Below are 20,342 nucleotides of genomic sequence, written 5' to 3'. Positions count from 1 at the left end.
GCTGTAATTTGATATCAAAATTTCATAGAAAAAAACAACATTTTTCACATAGTTTTTTCACTATTTGTAGCAAAATTCATTCAATTTATTCTCTCTTTAAAGTTATATTATTTTTTTGTTCAATTCGTGTCTAATTTTTCGTTTGCACAATTATATAATTCATTCAACAAAAATAATTTAGGTATGTTCATTATATAACTGATTCATATGCTCAAAACAAACTTTGCCAACGATAAATCATATATTAATTGAACAAAAATTAACATGTAATTTCAAAGAAATAATAAATTGAATGAATTTTGTTGCAAATAGTGAAAAAAATTATCTATGTTAAAAGTACGACTTTATATATGAAATTTGGATGTAAAAGTCTAACCTCACATAAGTAATTTTTTGATATCTTGTAGGAAAAAAAAATGTTTTCATACTAAGAGCATTTACATCCCGGCAACTTAAAAGAGTTTCTAAATAACCGGTAACTACTTTTTAGAAATTATAGTCTCTAAAGTTTTTAACTCTCATATCTCTAAAATTAATTTTAGAGTTTCTATTAAGCCACAATAAAATTAAAAATGAGAAATAATTTCAACCAATCATTTGATAATGCATAGAGTTTATAAACATTTTCTTAATAAAAAACTCCCGTGCATAGTTTCTAAATAAGAAACTCTCTTACATCTCTAAAACTGGATTAGAAACTGCCACATCAAAATAGAAATTCCCATAGTACCAGAGATGTAGATGCTCTAATAAGTTATTCTTCTGTTGAAATTTAGTTGTCGCTCCCGAAACTTTAAAAATTAGAATAAAAAAATTCCGCAAAATATAATATTTTTCTTAATGTCAAGAAGCACTTTATAATATACCATACTTTGCCTTTTCTTTTCTAACAATGCGCTGATGTACAAGATTTATCTAAATAAGAAGATATTAATTCAGCATATTTTTTTTTATAAAAATTTAAAAATTATTGCATTGTGCATCAACTCTCATAATAGCAGTGCTACAAAAATAAAAATTAGCAATAAGCCAAGTCAATCTTTGATTCTATTTCTAATAACATTTAATAATCACTTTTTTTTGCAGTTAAACTGATATAAGATTAATTAAGTTCGTACTGTAATTAATAAATTGCTCTCAAAATAGCACCTCCTTTGTCAAAAATAATTATATACAAATGAATATAATTAGAGTATAAGCTTCACGTGGACTGAAAAAAAAACACAAGTCATTTAGTTATAGTTCATTTTTTGTTAACAACGACAGGATTCGCAAAATGAGAAATTTTAAATATCATGTCTTGCCAAATGTCTCAATAATTGGTAACACAAACTTTACAGTAGTGATGGAATAGGCAATCCGAAGTAGGAATTCACATCCTCTCCGTGACTGCACAAGAGAATCTTTTACAATTAATAGATCTGGACCGTTCCTTTTAACTTGGCACAAATGTCAAAGCACAATAATACTGCCTCCTGTACTAGCCCGAATCCTAAAGCTTTGAGATGTAATCTCAAACCGTAAAGTGAAGTCCATATTGGAGGAGTTGAATCCTCGAATTAGAACGGGTTTCCGGGTTTGCCGCGTTTGACAGCCAGGTTGTACTTGGCGGTAGGCAGAAAAGAATCGATTCAATCTGAACCGTTCGATTCGTAGTAAAGAAGGATAACCACTTAAAGTAATAACAAGTTAAAGGTAAAGATTGTAACATATCAGTTTTAGCTTCATGCAGCTCAATGATCCTATGCAGTGCTGTTTCGATTCTAGTCCGGGGGGCTGCATGAAGCTAAAATTGCTCTGTTAAAATCTTTACCCGAAGTTGAGAACCGTTCGACACGATTTCTTCTTTTCCCTTTGCCTTTTTCCCTCAGCAACCCTACTACTATCTCACAATGACCTCATAATCTCTCAAAACCATATTCTCCGAGGTAACAGAATACTTCTGTTTACATAAAAACCGTCCGATCGGAATCCGGTCCGATGTGAACGCACAGGTCTACTTTAATAGTTGTGCGGATTCTGATTGCACGGTCAAGATCGAAACAGAAATATTCTGTTACCTTAGGTTATACGAATTCGCCCTACTACTTGCTACCTCACGGTGACCCCATTATCTCTCTCTGCCTATCGTTGTCTCTTTCTCCCCAAATCGCGTGTTCTCCAAAATTCGTGGGACTTCGATAGTGGCGGGGGACGCGAACCTAGGAATATCCAAATTAATATACCGCGTGACCCTTTTCATCTCTACGGATCTCATTTCTTTGCTTTGGTTGAAATCCGAGGCCTTACCGAGGTTCTAATCTCTCTCCAATTTCTTCAATCTTTTAGTTTTCTTGTTGTTCTAATTTTGATTTTATTCAATCCTCTTTTGATTACGCATTTAATATTTTTTTTTCTTTGTGAATTTTACAATTAATTTTGTTGCAATTCCGAATAAGGGCCTAATTATGTTCAAAATTGATTGTTTTAAACGTATTTTTCGGAATTAGGATCTTGTGAGCTATTTCGTATAATGTATGTCTTATCTGAACTTGAAAAGGTTGATTGTAGGATATAAGCTATTTCCTTCTCCTTTTCTCAATGAACAACACACTAAAGGGGACCTATTCAATTTCAAAATGAGGAAAATTGGAGAGTATATACAAAAAGAAAAAAAAAAGAAAATAAATAACACGTGGCTTTCGTCAACAGCCTCACGTTACCTGGTCAAATACAAAACGCGGCACCCCTCTCGAAATTGACATTTCCTTGGCAAAAATTAAACACCTTCCAAAATTAAAAGGAAAAATAAAGAAAACGCTATTAACGTGCAGCGGCCAACACCGACTTTCCAATTATAGTTCGATTCCGTCGTATTTATTTGAACCTTTGATTGGAATAATCCAGAGTTTATTCCCCCTTTTCCAGGAACCAAGCAACCAAGGGAGGATAAATAGAAGCGATACGAAAAGGAAGAGTTGTTTCCAGTTAAATACTGGGCTTGGTTGTCAATTTGGCAACCTTGCCCTCTTCAATTTCTTCAAGCCTTTGCGTAAGCATTGAAATCAAAGTTTGAATTTTCTTCTTTATTGTTTATGCGTATACAAAACAAAGTTTGAATTTTGGAGATATTAACATCTTATTTTATTTTTTAAACAGTTTGAATTTTTTGGTCTTAGCTCCAACAAAGACAAAATATTCATACTGCCAGATAAATTCTCTTCAATTTGGAAGGAAAATCGTTGCTCTAAAAAATGGCCTCTCTCTCTGGTTTACTTCAAAGGCCTCTATCTACTGTAGCGGTCATAGCTGTTGCCGCTGCCTCAACTGATATACCGGATCGGTTATCTAACCGAAGTAAACCTGACTCAATATCTAAGATAGACTCACCTGCCTTTACCGGTGCAAAGTTGAGCTCCAATAAAAGTTGCTGTGTTGACAATTTGGATAAATCTCGTACCTTTTCCTTTCCTGTTGCATCTCTTCCGGTGATTCAGACTGTTTATCAATATGCAAGGATTGCGGAACCGAGGGAAACTGACAAGCCTATACCATCGGTTACTTCAACTTCATCTGAAGTTATGTACAAGTGGCATCTACCCGACCTGAGAGCATATCAGGTTTCGGGTGGTAATTGCGGGCAAGTCAGATCGAAGACGGTTGTGGTATTACTTGGTTGGCTGGGAGCAAAACAGCGGCATCTGAAGAAGTATGCAGATTGGTACACTTCTAGAGGGTACCATGTGATCACGTTTACTTTTCCTATGTCTGATGTTGTCAGTTACAAAGTGGGTGGAAAAGCAGAGCGAGAATTGGAGTTGCTTGCAAGTCATCTTGCTAGTTGGGTCGAAGAGGAAGGCGGGAATGGATTGCTTTTCCACACTTTTAGTAACACTGGATGGTTAACGTAAGTTTTAACATAAAAAAGTTACTAGAATTAGTGTTGATTTTAGCATTTTTTTGGTTTTTAGAAAGATAAATTGATCAGCCACCTGGGCAAAAAAAACTTGACTAGACCCATCACAGAATCATGCTGTGTTGGGTCCATCAGATGGTTTGACATTTCAAAATTGGCACATTTGTATGGTTTGGTTACATAATTTTTCTTTTCTTTCATACTATCTTTAAAAAAGATTTGGCTAATTGTAATACTCGACCTTGTAATTTGTCAGGTCTTTAAACTGCAGCCCTTTGTATGTGGTCATGCTTTAAGGAATTAAGCAAATTAGTGAAGATTCTTTAATTTTAAGTTAGAATGTGCTATTTGAGGTGAAACTATTTTTGGTCCATTATGTAGATATGGTGGCATATTGGAGAAATTGAAGAAGCGGGATCCTACATCGATTGATAAAATTAAAGGGTGCATAATTGATTCGGCTCCTGTAGATGCCCCTGATCCGCAGGTAAATAATTTGTTCATTTCAGAATTTCCTTTTTAATGCTGATTATTGGATATATTTACTGACAACCTTTTTTCTTTTGTTGTTTTTGTTTTTATTCAAATTCTATCTGCTGTAGGTATGGGCTTCAGGGTTTTCAGCTGCTCTTCTGAAGAAAAACAGCATGGCATCAAAAGGGTCATTATCAGTTCAGATGCGATCAGATGTCTTGGTGGTTTCAGGTTCAGGTCCAGGTTTGGATCCGAAACCTGCATTCCCAGAGGCAGCTTTGTTAGGGGTTTTGGAGAAGTTCTTTGAGGTCATTTTAAACATCCCATCCATTAACAGGTATAATTTAACTAAAATATTGCTTCATAAAGTTAACATTGGGTAAAAAACTTAGTTCTAATATAATTTTCTACGGACTGTTGATAAGGCACGGACCTTTTTTGTGTTTTTCTACCGGCCCTACCCCTACCTTACTCCTGCCACATTGAAAGTCAGAATGTATTTTTTTTCGACTGGCCTTGCTAGTTTTTCTAAAAAGATTACTCTGCTAACAAATTTGTGAACAAAATTAACTCGCATTACTATCAAAACAAAACACTGCTTAAAGAAGCACATGATAATTAGTTTGGCAGAAATCTGCAACTGCAATCCTTTTGCTGTTAACTTATGCTATACTGGTTTCTAATCTCTTTTACATAATTTCATATTATGATGCTGGATCTTCAACAGACGTCTATCGGATATTTTGGATATTCTATCGTCAAAACAACCCAAATGCCCGCAATTGTATATTTACAGCTCGGCCGATCGAGTAATCCCGGCAAAATCGGTGGAACTGTTCATAGAGAAGCAAAGAAAAGCAGGCCATGTTGTCAGGTCTTGCAACTTTGTTTCCTCACCTCACGTCGATCATTTCAGAAACCATCCTACACTATATACGACTCAGCTCACACAATTTTTAGAGGATTGCCTTCTCCAAGACTCTCACTAAGAAGAGAAGATTAATCTAGTTTAACTGTATTAATTATATATAATATGATGGTATTGGGGGTTTTATTCTTTCCTGGCAAGCTAATAAGGTCTGCCTGCCGGGGTGCACATCTATTTAGGGTTGAAGAGAAATTCTTCAACTGTTGAATATGTGTTGATTCACAATTGTTTATGAACAGTTTTTACAGCGACATTTTTTTTCTTCTTATTTTGTTTTCCTTGTGTTTGAACTACAGTTCATACTCTCAAGTAAAAGATAACCTTCTTTCAGAAATTTGTGTCTATAGTTGATCTTGGGGAGTTTGTACATACATTATTCTGTTTTATGTAAATCATACATGCAAGGGATGAAGTAGAATTACTAGTATAGTAAGTGGTACCATAGATTCCTCTTGTCTATAGATGTCATAACTCGAAAAATTATAGGGAAATTACCTATTATCTCTGTACTCACATAATGGAAGAATGTCTGATGTCATTTAACAAAGGCAGCCATGAAATTAAGGGATTTTTTTGCTTCGTGCATGATTTGTTGTTGTTTTCAGAGCAAACTTTTGACTTTGTCCTGATACTTCAAGTACTACTATGTTAGTGGGTAGTGATGTCGCATTTGAAAGTATATTTTGTTGTTTTGTAGCTTTTATACTGGTAGCGGTGCTACTGGAATCTGGTTTTTATACGGCTGATGTGGAGATGCCATCTACGCATGCTGCGATTTAATTTGTTTCTTTTGATAATAGAAACACTAATAAGCTTATATTTAACGAGATTAAAAAAAAAAGCTAAAATTCACGAGATGGAAAAAAAAAATCCCCCCTGTTTTTCTTGAAAGGTCTGCAATAACCCAAAATTTTTTTTGCAAATCTCACGCTAGCTCTCTTTCAAGTTACTACTAGCTCTAATCGTAGGCCTTAAAGCCTTAAAATCTGTCTCTTACATTACCAGAAAAATGAAAGAAAGGATGTCTTAAATTGCATCTAACAATTGTTTGAAGAGTTGAACTTCAAAATTGATAAATTAATGAAGATGTTTTGTGATAACAATGCGGCACGACATATTGTTTCAAATGTGGTGTTTCACGAATCAATATGTGATAACAAAACATATTGAAGTAGATTGCCATTTCATAAGAGAAAAAGTTCAAGCAAAAAAAATCGAGACTCCTTATATCAAAAGTCAAGACTAACTAGCTGATGTTTTTACCGAGGGTCTCATTCTGAAGGCGCTTGAAGAAATATCAGGCAAGTTAGAATTAACCGATATCTATAATTCTATCTTGAGGGAGAGTGTTGAGCATATAAATAGTTAAAGGGTTAAAATATAAATAGGAAAATTAACATGTGAAATTAATGTTGGTAGTTGGTAGATGGTAGGTGAAATTAATATTTGGTGGGATGTGGGTATACAACGGTACAAAATTTGTGTAGGCTATAAATATTCCATATAAGAGATAATGTAAAATAACAACAATATCATACCAATATTCAATATCAGATTCTCATAAATTTTACACCAGCACCTATGCTTTTCCATATAATCAGTATATAGCTAGGACATCTATACATACATCATTTTAACACATATACAAATGGAGATTACCAGAATAAAAAACACAAGCCTAGCCTTTATCAGTAGTTTCGCTCTCAGGTGTGCTGTGGACCTAAACATCTCAGGACACATACAAGCATATGGCCGACCCATGCCTTTGAACGAACTAGCCCGTTCCATACACATCCCACCTGAGAAGGATTCGATGCTCGGTCGCCTCATGAAACTTTTGGTTCACCAAGGAATCTTCAGGCAATCAGAAGCAGGTTACCTGCTCACACCCATCTTGGAGCTCCTTCTGATCGAGGGCTCCAACACGGGCTTCTTCGTGTGCGGCGCTACAGGAGTAGAGTTCGTTAAAGGTTGGGGTCGTCTCAGTGAAGTGTTCACGGATACTGGTACAAACACCCTGATCCAGAAAGCATATGATGGGAAACAGTTTTGGGAAGTTTTAAAGGAAAGACCCGACATTGGTAATACTAAATATTACACACTATATTAGCTGTATATATTTGTTAATTTGCCAAGTCATATTCACACAGATGCACATACAGTAATTATTACATGTTATATAAAGAAAGAAAATAATGCATAAATTTAGTAATCTATACCCAATTAATTAATATTTACCTTGGAAATTTGAACTCTCCAAAATAGGTAACTCATTCAACGAGTCAATGGCAAGCCAGAGTAAACCGTTAATGAGAGGCCTTGTTGCTACCTATCCACATATATGTGATGGCTTACGAGGATTGTGTTGGGATACTCGAGCGATGCAAAGAAGCAATTGAATCTGGCAAAAGTAATGGTGGCAAGGTCATTGTTGTGGACATTGTTGTAGATTTAGAGAGTAATGATCCAAAAGCAGTTGAGACAAGTCTTTTATTTGACATTCATATGATGTGTAACTTTGGGTCGAAAGAACGTTACCAGCAGGAATGGCATGATATCATTATGGGAGCCGGCTATTCTGGTTACAAGATATGTCCTGATCGGTTGGGTGTTGACGCTGTTATTGAGCTCTATCCATGAATTTTCTGTCATAAATAAAGATGGAAGGTGAGGGGAGGGGTTTTATTTCTTGCAGTTGTGATTATAAATTTAAAGTCATTTTCCATGCATTCCAATTTATACAGCATCAATTAAATTACACAAAATGCTCGGTCACTATTTTATTATTATCTCCAATGAAATCTCAGTTATAGCAACTTTGCATCAGTTGGCTCTCAATTTAATTATTTACAAAAAACAAAAGAGGTAATTGAAACCTCAAATATACTGGTACAGAGAAAATGCAAACAAAAAGGCCTGAACATAGTTTGCTTCGATTAAAAACCTTACTCGATAATTATTAACTGTTTGGTGTTTACTTGCTCAATATAACATCCCCTTGTGACCTTGTGACCTTGTCCTTGTCAACTAGATATCACCTCTCCGTGTCTTGTTCACTTTCCTAAAAGTTATATAACATATCCTTAGTTGTTATGACACACTGACACTGATATGTGGGGACCACTTAACTGGAATTACCTACCAATTAGAGAGGTGGCATAAAAAAAGAAAGAAAGATAGGGCTTGTGTTTAGAAGTATTCAAAACATTTAATAAATGTGAGATTAGAGGAAATAAATCTGCTACGATTCCAACCAGAATTGTAGGACCCTTCTTTTTCAAATCTAACCATCAATATTTTAGAATGCACGAATCTCAAAAACAGTTGATTTTTATGTACGAATCTCTAAATAAATGAGTGGTTGGATTTGGACAAGCAGGTAGAATCGTAGCAGATTTATTTCCGAGATTAGAATCATACCATACAAGGGATTGAAAAAAAGAAAGTAAATGTTGTTCAAATTATTCGAATAATTACTCAGTTTTCGCTGCTAAAGCTTAGATTTGTTTTGGTTTTGGTCGGTGTCCTACAAACAGTAGCCCATTATGCAATGTCTGAGAGCATCTACATCCCTGAAACTCTTTGAGTTTCTAATCTGATGTGGCAGTTTCTAAACCAGTTTCAGGGATGCAGATGGGTTTCTTATTTAGCAACTTTGCTCCAAAGTTTCTTAATAAGAAACCGTTTATAAACTCTGACGTGGCCAAATAATTCGCTGAAATTCTTTTCTCTTGTAATTTATTTGCTGATGTGGCAATTAAGAAACTCTAATTTTGAGTTTCAGGGATGTGAGGGTTTATAAACTTTCAGAGATAAAGTTTTTAAAAATTAGTTAACAGTTATTTAGAAACTCCAAGAGTTTCAGGGATGTAGATGCTCTGAGCAAACTGTTCGGACAGATTGTCAGTTCTCTTCATAGTTCGTAAAATCGGAATTGGAATCAGGATTGCTTGACTGTGGAATTAGAATCGATCAATCAGTTAGAATCGGATCAGAAACTCTGATTTTTAAGCAGAAGTATGTTTTGTAGTAAAATAATAGAAAAAAAAGTTGATAAATAAAACAATTTTGATTATTAAGAAAAATAAATATATAGAAGAAAAAAAAGGAAGAAAAGGAATACAAAAGGAGATAATAAACATAAGAAAACAATTCGAAAACAAATGCAAAAATGAAAAAATTGAAAAAATCAATAGGTCCAGTAAGGACCGAATGAGATGAAAGAAAAATAGAGGTAGCCTTTCATATGTCATTAAACCTTACATGTGGAGTGAGAAAAATGATACGACGGAGTTGACTCTGTTAAGGAATGATACGGTTATAGCATAGAACGACACGGTAACGAAACGAAACGTGTATTGGTTATGTACCGTGATTCGCGTGTCCCGTGCCGTTATTATTTTTAAAAAATTTGACACGACATGTCATGACACGTAATCATACGAGTCACGTGTAATTAAGACCGTTAGATCTTGACCAAATGGTGAATCTTGAATAAACTAATCTAAATTATGATTAAATAACCACGCGGGTCATGTTTGGACACGGGTAGGTACGGCGCGACTCACGTGACGTGATTATTCGTGTGTCCGTGCTGTGACTACCCCTTGACATTTTAGTTACAGCATAACACGGTACGTAAAAAATTAACTTGATCCCGACATGGCACGAGACCAAAGTCACTACATATTAATCACGACACGACACGATTTTTCCACTCTACTTACATGTGGCCCCATCTCCCCATCAGGGTTTTTTTTATTGATCATAGCTCATTATGGACCAAATGTTAGATTTCTATATTTAATAGACTTCGTACTCCAAGCCTATTTGAGATATCTCTATTAGCATTTTTTTTTCAGATCCCTTCCTTTCTTCTCAAATCAAAAACTCTAAAAACTCTTTTTCCTATAAACCCAATTTAATGAAAAGAAAAGGCAAAATCAGCTCATCTGGAAGTGAATCGCCCTGAATCGGTCAACACTCGCTTGACTCGGTCTGACTCGGACCAAAAATTGAATAACTCAGCCGAGTCAACCCAATTTAACAGAGTTTTGATGAAAAAACGCATAGGCGTGAAATTCGGTTCGGATCCGACCAATATTCGGTCGATTTTCCAATCTATGATTGTAACAACATCATTGTATAATTATATTTAATTCGTTATGTTTAATACGATTACACACTAATACCTATTTTTCATTTGGTATCTTGCTTCTGGCTTTGAAAAGGAGTGAATAAAATCAGTCAAATTTATATATGATGAACCTCCTTCCTCTATTGCCTTCTTTGCTTTCTCAGAAAAATATTTACTTCTCTGTCTTCTTGCGGTTGCTTCAATTCCTCCATCCATCAGAGCAGATATCGCCTTACTGACGTCATCACTCTTCACCAGGACAACATCCTCAGTACCATAGTTTGTATCTTTTACACCCAGACTCACTCCGATTCTGAGAAATTCCACAACCAATTTCTCATTGACAAATTGATCTGCAAATCGTGGCCATGTGATCATCGGTACACCCATAGAAATCGCCTCTAGCATCGAGTTCCATCCACAATGCGTTATAAAGCCACCAACCGCCGGGTGTGACAAAATAATCATCTGAGGAGCCCAACCGACAATAATAAGACCTCGATCCTTTGTTCTCTCTTCAAACCCTGCAGTTATCCATTTTTCTATCTCCGGATTCATTTCTTTCTTCTTAATCACCCATATGAACGGTTTGTTTGACGCCTCTAAGGCGTTCCCAATCTCCATAAGTTGCTGTGGGTTTGTAAATGCAATACTACCGAAGCTGATGTACAAAACCGATGCAGCATCCCTGCTGTTGAGCCAGGTTAGCACTCGATGCCTTTGATCAATTGCCTCTGTATTTCCCCGACCTACTTTCATTTCAAAATCCTTCTCGTAAAGGCAAATTGGCCCCATTGTCCAGACCCTTTTTCCTATCTTCTTCTCATAATTCTCAATAAACAATTGCTCCAACTCGAGGAAGGTATTTATCATCACCCCGTCGGCTGTCGACTCTTCTTCAAGACACTTTTTTCTCATATCCTCAAACAACGGGTTATTAAAGAAGCCGGGTGTCTGAGCTTTGGTGACTTCTAATTTAATAGGAAAATCCGGCACGGTCACATATTCATTCTCGTCGTTTACGCTATCATACACCTTGTGACACCCTAGATTATAATCGGTAGATATATAAAAGCATGATGGTCCATGAAAGATTACCCTAGGTATGCCGAACTTTCTCGCGATGGGACCTGTCCATCCATTGCACATATCAGTGATCATGCAATCCGGCGGTCGTTCAAGGCTTCCGAGAAAAGCTTCCAAGGGCTCATCGAGTGAGTAAATGGCCTCAAAGAAAGGCCTGAAGAGGCTAAGGTCGGGGATGTTTTCGACACTTTCACACCCCGGTGGCAAACCGAACTTTACATTGGGAAAACTGAGCTCGACGAATTCTATTGAGAGATTTGCCTCTTTTGTCCGCTCAATAATGGGTTTGATACGGTCGGCATTTGCTGGTGTGATTATGAGGCGTACACACACCCCACGCTCGGCTAGAATGCGTCCAATGTCTACCATGGGGATAAGATGGCCTTGAGCAGCTAATGGAACTAACACGAAATGAGGTTCATTTGATTCTTCTCTGAAGCAATTCATATTTGCTTGTGTTTTTATTGGTATATATAGCTCTAAGCTCTTGGTTTTAATTGGGAGAAATGAGCTCCAATTGTATGAAGGTATTATTTGTAAGGTAGTAGCTAGAGTTTATCAACTATATATGAGATTATGAGGCGTACACACAAAAAATTTAGTTTGTGACTTGTGAGTTTGTGGTAATGGGAAAAGGTCGGAGGAACGTCTCGAAATTAAGTAGGGGGTATGGGTTCCACGTATCCGCACACCAGTCAATGATTAGAGAATTGATCCATGTCATCCACCTCTTTCTTTCTCCATTGCCATGTGAAATGGAAACTTCAGGGTTAATATCTGTTGAGAAATAGGATCTAGGATCTCAGATTAATAATCATCATAGATCTAGAAATAGAAGGCTAGGATTAAATCAAGGAAGTAAAGGGGCCTCCTTGCATATATTCAACAAATAGGTATACTGTACATAGGTACAAGGTACAAACGGTAACAAAACAGTAGCTTAGATGTTTGTAATATATATAGGAATGGTAACAGTGTAAAGAAGAAAAAAAAAATGAAATAATTGTTTTCTCAAAATAATCTCTCCTCAGAAATTGCATAAATTCAACATGGTATCAGAGCATCAGTCTCTGTGACCGAAAAAATCTCTTCCAAATTCTTACCAGCAAAACTGGTATATACACAAGCAAAATCAAAACCCATAAATAGAAGTCTAGCACGTCAAAGAGATGGCTTCAGAGGGGCAGCATTCGAAAGAAGCCACCAATACCTCAAAACTCACAAACTCATTGCTCAACGGCCAAAACTATCTCTCATGGGCAACTGCCGCAAGATTATCTCTCAGTGGAAGAGAGGTTTTAGAATTCATCACAGGAGAGTCTGTAAAGCCGGTTCTAAAAAAGAAAGATGAGGCAACTGAGGCCGAAAAAAAGGCAAGAAAACAGTGGCAATCTAAGAATGACAGAGTCATGACATGGATCATGCAATCCATGGAGCTGAGTGTTTCAGAAATATTCCTTGGCCATGAAACAGCTTTCTCACTGTGGGAAGGCATAAAAACGATGTATGGCCGACAAAACAACAATTCCCACATTTATCGATTAAAACTAGAAATCCAGCAAGAACAACAAGGGTCAAGGAGTAATATAGAGTACCTGGGTGCTCTTCAAAAGAAATGGCATGAACTTCGAGTTTATCGGCCACCCATACCAGATCCAATAGCCATTCAGAGAGAAGAAGAAGATAAAATCTTCCAATATCTCGCGGGTCTCAATCCAAGCTATGAAGCCGTGAAATCACAACTTCTTTTAACAACTTCCCTTCCCTCCTTTGCTCAAATTACCACCATGGTGGAGCAAGAAGAAAGCCGACGGCTTGCTATGAGTGGTCCACAAGTCGGTGGCAGCGAGGGACACGAGACTCATAGCTTTGCCACAAAAAACCCCAATTTCGGAAAAAACCCTAACTTCCCAAATTACTAAAACCGATCAAGTATCAAGGGAGATAGATGCTCTCACTGCAAAAAGGAGGGTCACCAAGCCGAAAAATGTTATTTTCTTCACCCACATCTCAGGCCGAAGTGGTGGGATTCAAAGAGGGGAGGGGGAGACGTGAAAATGGCGGACTGGAATGAAGGGAAGAAGAGAAAGAAAGGGACTGAGTCGCGGACTGAGTCGCGTGGGGGTTTTTCTGCTCAAACTGAACCCAACCAGCCAATAAAAATGATTGGTTCAAGTGAACCAGGGTCTAACCCAGATGGCGCTGGTGGGTCAAGCGGGTCAGATCCGATGCAGCAGTTTTTTGAGCAGTTCTCTGTGTGGTTCTCCAAGAAAAATTCAAACAACACTTGTGGTATTGTCTCTAACTCAAATTATTTAAATTTGTATAATCAAATAATTATAGATAGCGGTGACACTGACCATATGTTTGGAAATAAAGGCCTTCTTACAAATTTAGACATGGCAAAAAATAATCAATTTGTATTAGTGGCCAACGGTATGAAAGCACAAATTAATGGTGTAGGAGAAATTGATATTTTTAACAAAAAAGTTCATAATGTTCTATATCTTGATACATTCCCTATAAATCTAATTTCCGTAAAAAAACTAACATATGAGTTTAATTGTGACGTAATTTTCTCATATAAAAATGTTATCTTTCAGGACCGGGAAACCGGGAGGAAGATTGGGGAAGGTTTTCTTGAAAATGGACACTATCTCTTGAATTTACAAGAATTAAACGTTTGTGCTTCCGCTAAATCTATTAACCAAGACATTTGGCATAAGAGGCTTGGGCATCCTTCCAACAAGATTTTAAATAGTGCACTAGATTTTTCATTTTCAAATTGTATCAATTGTGATATATGCAAGTTGGCAAAACAAACAAAGCTTCCTTTTTTCCAATCAAATAACAAAAGTGAAGCATTGTTTGATTTAGTTCACTCCGATGTATGGGGTCCGGCCCCAATTAACTCTTATAATGGATTCAAATATTTTGTTATATTTATTGATGATTTTTCTAGAACTACTTGGTTGTATTTATTAAAATCAAAAGATGAGGTTTTCAATTGCTTTCAAGAATTTCTATGTCTCATAGAAAATCAATTTGATGCAAAACTTAAAATTTTTAGATCGGATAATGGAACGGAATTTGTAAACAAAAATTTCACAACGTTTTTTAAAGAAAAAGAAATCATACATCAAACTACTTGCATAAACACTCCCGAGCAAAATGGAGTGTCGGAAAGAAAAAATAGACATCTATTGGAAATGACACGTGCATTACTATTTCAAAATAATGTTCCAAAAAAATTTTGGTCGGATGCCATCCTTTGCGCCACTCATTTAATAAATAGATTACCAAGCGTTATTTTACAAAATAAAAGTCCAATGGAAATCCTTTACCAACGAAAAATTAATTTTGATTATCTAAGAGTATTTGGTTGCGTATGCTTTGTAAAAATTAAAAGAAAAGATAAATTTGACTATATGTCAACCAAAACCATTTTTTTGGGATATTCCTCATTTAAAAAGGGATATAAGTGTTATGATCCTATAACAAAAAAATTATTTACGTCTAGAGACGTTATATTTTGTGAAGATAAGCCATATTTCAAAACAATGGAAATGAGTGAGACACCACATGCAAGTGACCAAATAAATTTGGAACCAACGGTACTACCTCATGTAAATGACCAATTAGTTACACAAGATAATGACCAAGAGGTTGAGACAAGTGTTGTTGAAGAAACAATAGAAAATATTGAAACCAATGATAATGAGATAGAAGAAAATCAAGAAGTTAGACGGTCCATAAGAACACCAATACCGTCCACTAGACTTAGAGACTATGAGACCTATACGGTGCAATACCCTATACAAGAATTCATATCATATAAAAATATTTCTTCTTCTTATAATGCATTTCTCACCTCCATTGAGAGAACACTAGAACCAAATAACTACCAAGAAGCCATAATTGATCCGGTATGGTGTGGTGCCATGAAGGAAGAACTAAGAGCTCTTGAAAAAAATGGGACATGGGTAATTGTACAATTACCAAAAAACAAAAAACCCGTTGGTTGCAAATGGGTATACAAAACTAAATATAATAGTGATGGTACCATAGAACGGTACAAGGCTAGATTAGTTGCCAAAGGGTATACTCAAACATATGGAATAGATTACAATGAAACCTTTGCCCCGGTAGCTAAAATGAATACCGTTAGAATTTTATTTTCTATTGCGACGAATAACAATTGGAATTTGTACCAAATGGATGTAAAAAACGCCTTTCTTCAAGGAACACTTGAAGAAGAGGTATATATGAACCTACCACCCGGCCATAAATTGGAAAACAATTCTAATTTAGTTTGTAGGTTAAATAAATCGATTTATGGATTGAAGCAATCTCCACGGGCATGGTATGGAAAACTTAGCTCTTATTTAATTTCTTGCAAGTTTAAAATTTGTAGTGCCGATCATTCATTATTTATTAAAAATGATGAAGAAAATATAACCCTTGTACTAGTATATGTAGACGATATTATAGTTACCGGAAATAACGTAGAAGAAATTAAAAGAGTTAAAAGCCAATTAAAGGAAAAATTTGACATCAAAGACCTTGGATATTTAAAATATTTTCTAGGAATAGAGGTAGCACATTCAAAATTGGGACTCTTCATCTCCCAAAGAAAGTATACTTTAGACCTCTTAAAGGAAACCGGTAAATTAGGATGCAAACCAATCTCTACCCCAATTGATAACCGGCATAAATTAAATGATGAGGATGGTGAACCAATTAAAGACATAAACCAATTTCAAAGGCTAGTTGGAAAGCTAATTTATCTAACGGTCACCTGTCCGGATATTTCTTTTTCCGTAAGCCAAATTAGTAGATTCATGCACTCACCAAGAACTCCACACCTAGAGGCAATAAATAGAATTTTAAGGTATTTAAAGAAAAATCCCGGCAAGGGAATTTGGATGAAAAACAATAATTCTAATATCATATGTGGCTATTCCGATGCAGATTGGGCTGGAAGTTTTGATAGAAAATCCACTACCGACTTTTGCACATTTGTAGGCGGAAATTTAGTCACATGGAAAAGCAAGAAACAAAACGTTGTGGCACGATCTAGCGCGGAGGCGGAATATCGTGCCATGGCGTCAACCGCATGCGAATTAACTTGGATAAAACATCCACTTAAAGAAATAGGCATTGCTTGTGATCAACCAATGAAGATGTATTGTGATAATAACTCCGCAAGACATATCGCATCGAATCCGGTATTCCACGAGCGAACCAAACATATAGAAGTGGATTGTCACTTCATTAGAGAAAAAGTTCAAGCAAAGGAAATAGAAACACCATACGTTAAGAGTGAAGATCAACTAGCGGATATCCTCACCAAAGGCTTGGACCCGAGTTCATTTGAAAAAATTTCAAGCAAGCTAGGATTGTATGATATATACATTCCAAGCTTGAGGGGGAGTATTGAGAAATAGGATCTAGGATCTCAGATTAATAATCATCATAGATCTAGAAATAGAAGGCTAGGATTAAATCAAGGAAGTAAAGGGGCCTCCTTGCATATATTCAACAAATAGGTATACTGTACATAGGTACAAGATACAAACGGTAACAAAACAGTAGCTTAGATGTTTGTAATATATATAGGAATGGTAACAGTGTAAAGAAGAAAAAAAAATGAAATAATTGTTTTCTCAAAATAATCTCTCCTCAGAAATTGCATAAATTCAACAATATCTGAATCATGAAAGACCAAGTTAATACTAAGGCCAGAATTATTTGCACTTTCTTAATACATATATGAAATGTGATGTTCATCATGAAAAGAGAGAGTAAGAAATAATTATAAATTGAATGAAAACTTTAATTAATATGGTAATATATACACTGATAAAAACATAAATTGATTGCATATCATTTTTTTTTGCTGTTAGGAATTAAAGAGCAATAGCTTGCAAAATTACAACAAAACTGGAGGCATGATCTAATTGAATTGAGATGATATAAATAGAAAGAGACGACTTCTGACGTATTATCATAGACCAGCTATATTGTCTTTCTATTTTTGTGGCTAACTAAAAAGTTATTTTGCCTTTTTACGTCAAAAGATAAGAAAAAAAATAATAATGGTAGGCGCGATGGGGATAGGTTCTTTTTCCAGCAAATTTAGACCATTAATATAAGATGTCATGATCGATATATATCAGATCAAAATCGAATCTTTTGTTTCGATTTTAATAATAGGAGAATTTTATACATATCCTTCAAATATAACGAAATTAAGTATTTTTCAATTTCATAATATTATGTTTACCATTCTAAATGTAAAAAAGTCACAAATTCTAAATATAAAATACATATTTTACCATTTACTAAAATAATAAAAATATTTTTAAAATGTTTAAGATAAATGTTTAGGAGTGGTACTATAAATATTACAATTTGGCCCGTAATACGGCTCAATATTCGAGTTTTCAAAATCCTAACGGTCGATCCGAACCGTTCATCTTGTTCTCCATATTAATATGTGTTTGGAGACCAAATTTTACATTTTTTTAAATTTTTTTATTATTTTTTAGATTTATTGAAAATCACTGTTTTTGGATGGTCCAGAATTTTCAGATCAAGTGATTTTCTAAATATCTAAAAAAATAGTAAATAAAAATTCAAAAAATGTAAAATTTGGTCTCCAAACACATATTAATATAGAGAATAAGATGAAAGGTTCGAATAGACCGTTAGAATTTTGAAAACTCGAATATTGAGCCGTACCATAGACTCACTCAATGTTTAGAGCTCTAACCAGTTGTGCATTTGAAAAATATAAATGTCTACCTCATATTATAAGTTTGGGCTACCACTGTCACAGCCCAAACCTTTATGGAAGCCGCAGCCCAACTCTAAAGTTCAAAAATAATTTTTCACAGCCCAAGCTCTCTGCGTCTTTCTAATCGTTACACTCTGGCTTTTATACTGGTAGCGGTACTACTGGAATCTGTTTTTTATAGGGCTGATGTGGAGATGCTCACTAAGCTGTGTATAATTGAGTGATACATGCTACAGTTATGGGAGATATGTTATTGTGCAATGTCATTCAGCGGTGGATTCAGGATTTTTGTTAAGGAGGGGTAAGAAAATAACGAATAGGTTTTGAACAATTAATCGGGTTCAAACCCATTAGTTAATTGGGTATTAGATTAAAAAAAAATTGTTCTAATTTCTAATTTCTAATGCTTTGACATCTAATTTTCAATATTCTGACTTCTAATTCTAATTTCAATTAGAATTCAAGAAATTTATCATAATTTTAACACTAAATTTAACATTAATTTAAATACCAAAACTTCAGAGGGAGGTAAATAAAATTCTAGACGAGAGCAACATCAAACCGAACCTATAAATTTATATAAAACTTCAAAATCGAGGGAGGGGCAGTTGCCCCCTCTCAAATACACTGGGTCCGCGCTGATGTCATCTACGCATTCTGCGATTTAATTTGTTTGTTTTGATAATAGAAACACTAACAAGCTTATATTTCACGAGATGTTTGAGAAAGCTAAAATTCAATAGATGGAAAAATAAACCTCCCTGTTTCTCTTGAAGGGTTTGCAATAACCCAAAATAAAAAAAATACTTGCAAATCTCACGCTAGCTCTCGTTCTAAGTTACTACTAGATCTAATCGTAGGCCTTTGAAAGAAAGGAAGTCTTGACTATGCCAGTTATAGCAATACTTACCACAAACTAAAAATGAAGTCTTAAATTGCATCTATACATACATTGTTGTATGACCAAACCGTTACGGATTTTTCTGATTAATTAGCCGATTATTTCTGATTATGGCCGATTAGTCCCGATTAATCGCTTGGCGGTACCTTGTCCCTCCGACAAGCACATACCGTTTATTTACAACACTGATACATATCAGAAAGTGCACTAAGAAAAGAAACTACATTGCATCAAAACTAAATTACATTAAGCTTGCTAAACAAATCAATCAAGTGGAGAAAGACCAAGTCCAAATCAATCAACTGGAGAGAAGAGGACTCCAAATTAAGAGTAGGGTTAAAATGCAACATTGGTTTTTGCTCCAACCACTCCATATCTATATCTCCGTTTACAAAGTTCAAATAGTCGATCCGAACCGTTTATCTTGTTCTACATATTAAAATGTGCTTAGAGATCAAATTTTATATTTTTTGGAATTTTTTTACTATTTTTTTAGATAGATACAAAATCACTACATCTGGACCATCCAAAAACGGTGATTTTGTACCTATCTAAAAAAAGAGTAAAAAAATTCCAAAAAATATAAAATTTGGTCTCTAAGCACATTTTAATATGTAGAACAAGATGAACGATTCGGATCGACTATTTAAACTTTGTAAACGGAGATATAGAGATGGGGTATGGTTGGAGCAAAAACCAATGGTGCATTTTAACCCTACTCCCAAATTAATTAGCGTAGTTCATTAAATAGGACATTGTTTTCTCCACTACTGTAGTGATTTTGTTTAAGCAAGCAGTGCTTAACATGTGTGGATAGATATATACATCAGTAACAGTTCAAAATTCAAACAGTGATCCCAGAGATTGACACTTGGAACAAACTTCAATAACTCTTACATCTTTTTTATAAAACAGACCTTAAAATTACGTGGCAACTTTTTTTTTTTTGATGGTTAGCTGGCAAGTGCCAGACTAACAAATATATTATAAGAAAAGTTAATTACATAGCTAGCATTATACAAGGTCTTTTTTGACATGTCTAACTTAAAATGCAATGTCAGGCTGGCGTTGAATTGAACTATGAAATTGCATTGTTACTTGTAATCTTTGTTTCAGTAGTAT

The 20,342-nt window shown here is 35.2% G+C and overlaps 2 protein-coding genes and 1 long non-coding RNA gene across 4 annotated transcripts; 1 reads left to right on the top strand and 2 right to left on the bottom strand.

The window, feature by feature from the left end:
* Positions 1-2,127: 2,127 nt before the first annotated feature.
* LOC144547039 (alpha/beta-Hydrolases superfamily protein) lies at positions 2,128-5,631 on the top strand. Of its 2 annotated transcripts, XM_078295643.1 has the most exons (6): positions 2,128-2,293; positions 2,908-3,031; positions 3,139-3,886; positions 4,277-4,382; positions 4,498-4,706; positions 5,097-5,631. In XM_078295643.1, exons 3-6 carry the CDS (start codon positions 3,234-3,236, stop codon positions 5,356-5,358), a joined length of 1,230 nt encoding a protein of 409 aa, XP_078151769.1. In that variant the 5' UTR covers positions 2,128-2,293; positions 2,908-3,031; positions 3,139-3,233; the 3' UTR covers positions 5,359-5,631. The 2 variants fall into 2 exon arrangements, with proteins under 2 accessions (XP_078151769.1, XP_078151778.1); XM_078295652.1 differs by lacking the exon at positions 2,128-2,293 and having other exon boundaries at positions 2,665-3,031.
* A 250-nt stretch (positions 5,632-5,881) lies between these two features.
* LOC144547051 (uncharacterized) lies at positions 5,882-18,565 on the bottom strand. The gene is made up of 2 exons (XR_013508975.1): positions 18,482-18,565; positions 5,882-6,017 (listed from the first exon to the last, which is right to left on the bottom strand). It is a non-coding gene; the product is annotated as an uncharacterized LOC144547051 (long non-coding RNA).
* On the bottom strand, positions 10,439-12,069 carry LOC144547022 (UDP-glycosyltransferase 73E1-like). Its single transcript, XM_078295628.1, has one exon. The coding sequence runs from the start codon at positions 11,965-11,967 to the stop codon at positions 10,483-10,485; it is 1,485 nt and encodes a 494-aa protein (XP_078151754.1). The 5' UTR covers positions 11,968-12,069; the 3' UTR covers positions 10,439-10,482.
* Positions 18,566-20,342: the final 1,777 nt, after the last annotated feature.

Source organism: Carex rostrata, chromosome 2, assembly GCF_964058835.1.
Source record: "Carex rostrata chromosome 2, lpCarRost1.2, whole genome shotgun sequence".
In the NCBI taxonomy this organism is placed as follows: Eukaryota; Viridiplantae; Streptophyta; class Magnoliopsida; order Poales; family Cyperaceae; genus Carex; species Carex rostrata.
The sequence above is the reverse complement of the archived record's forward strand: the minus strand, read 5'-3'. Positions and strand labels throughout refer to the sequence as shown.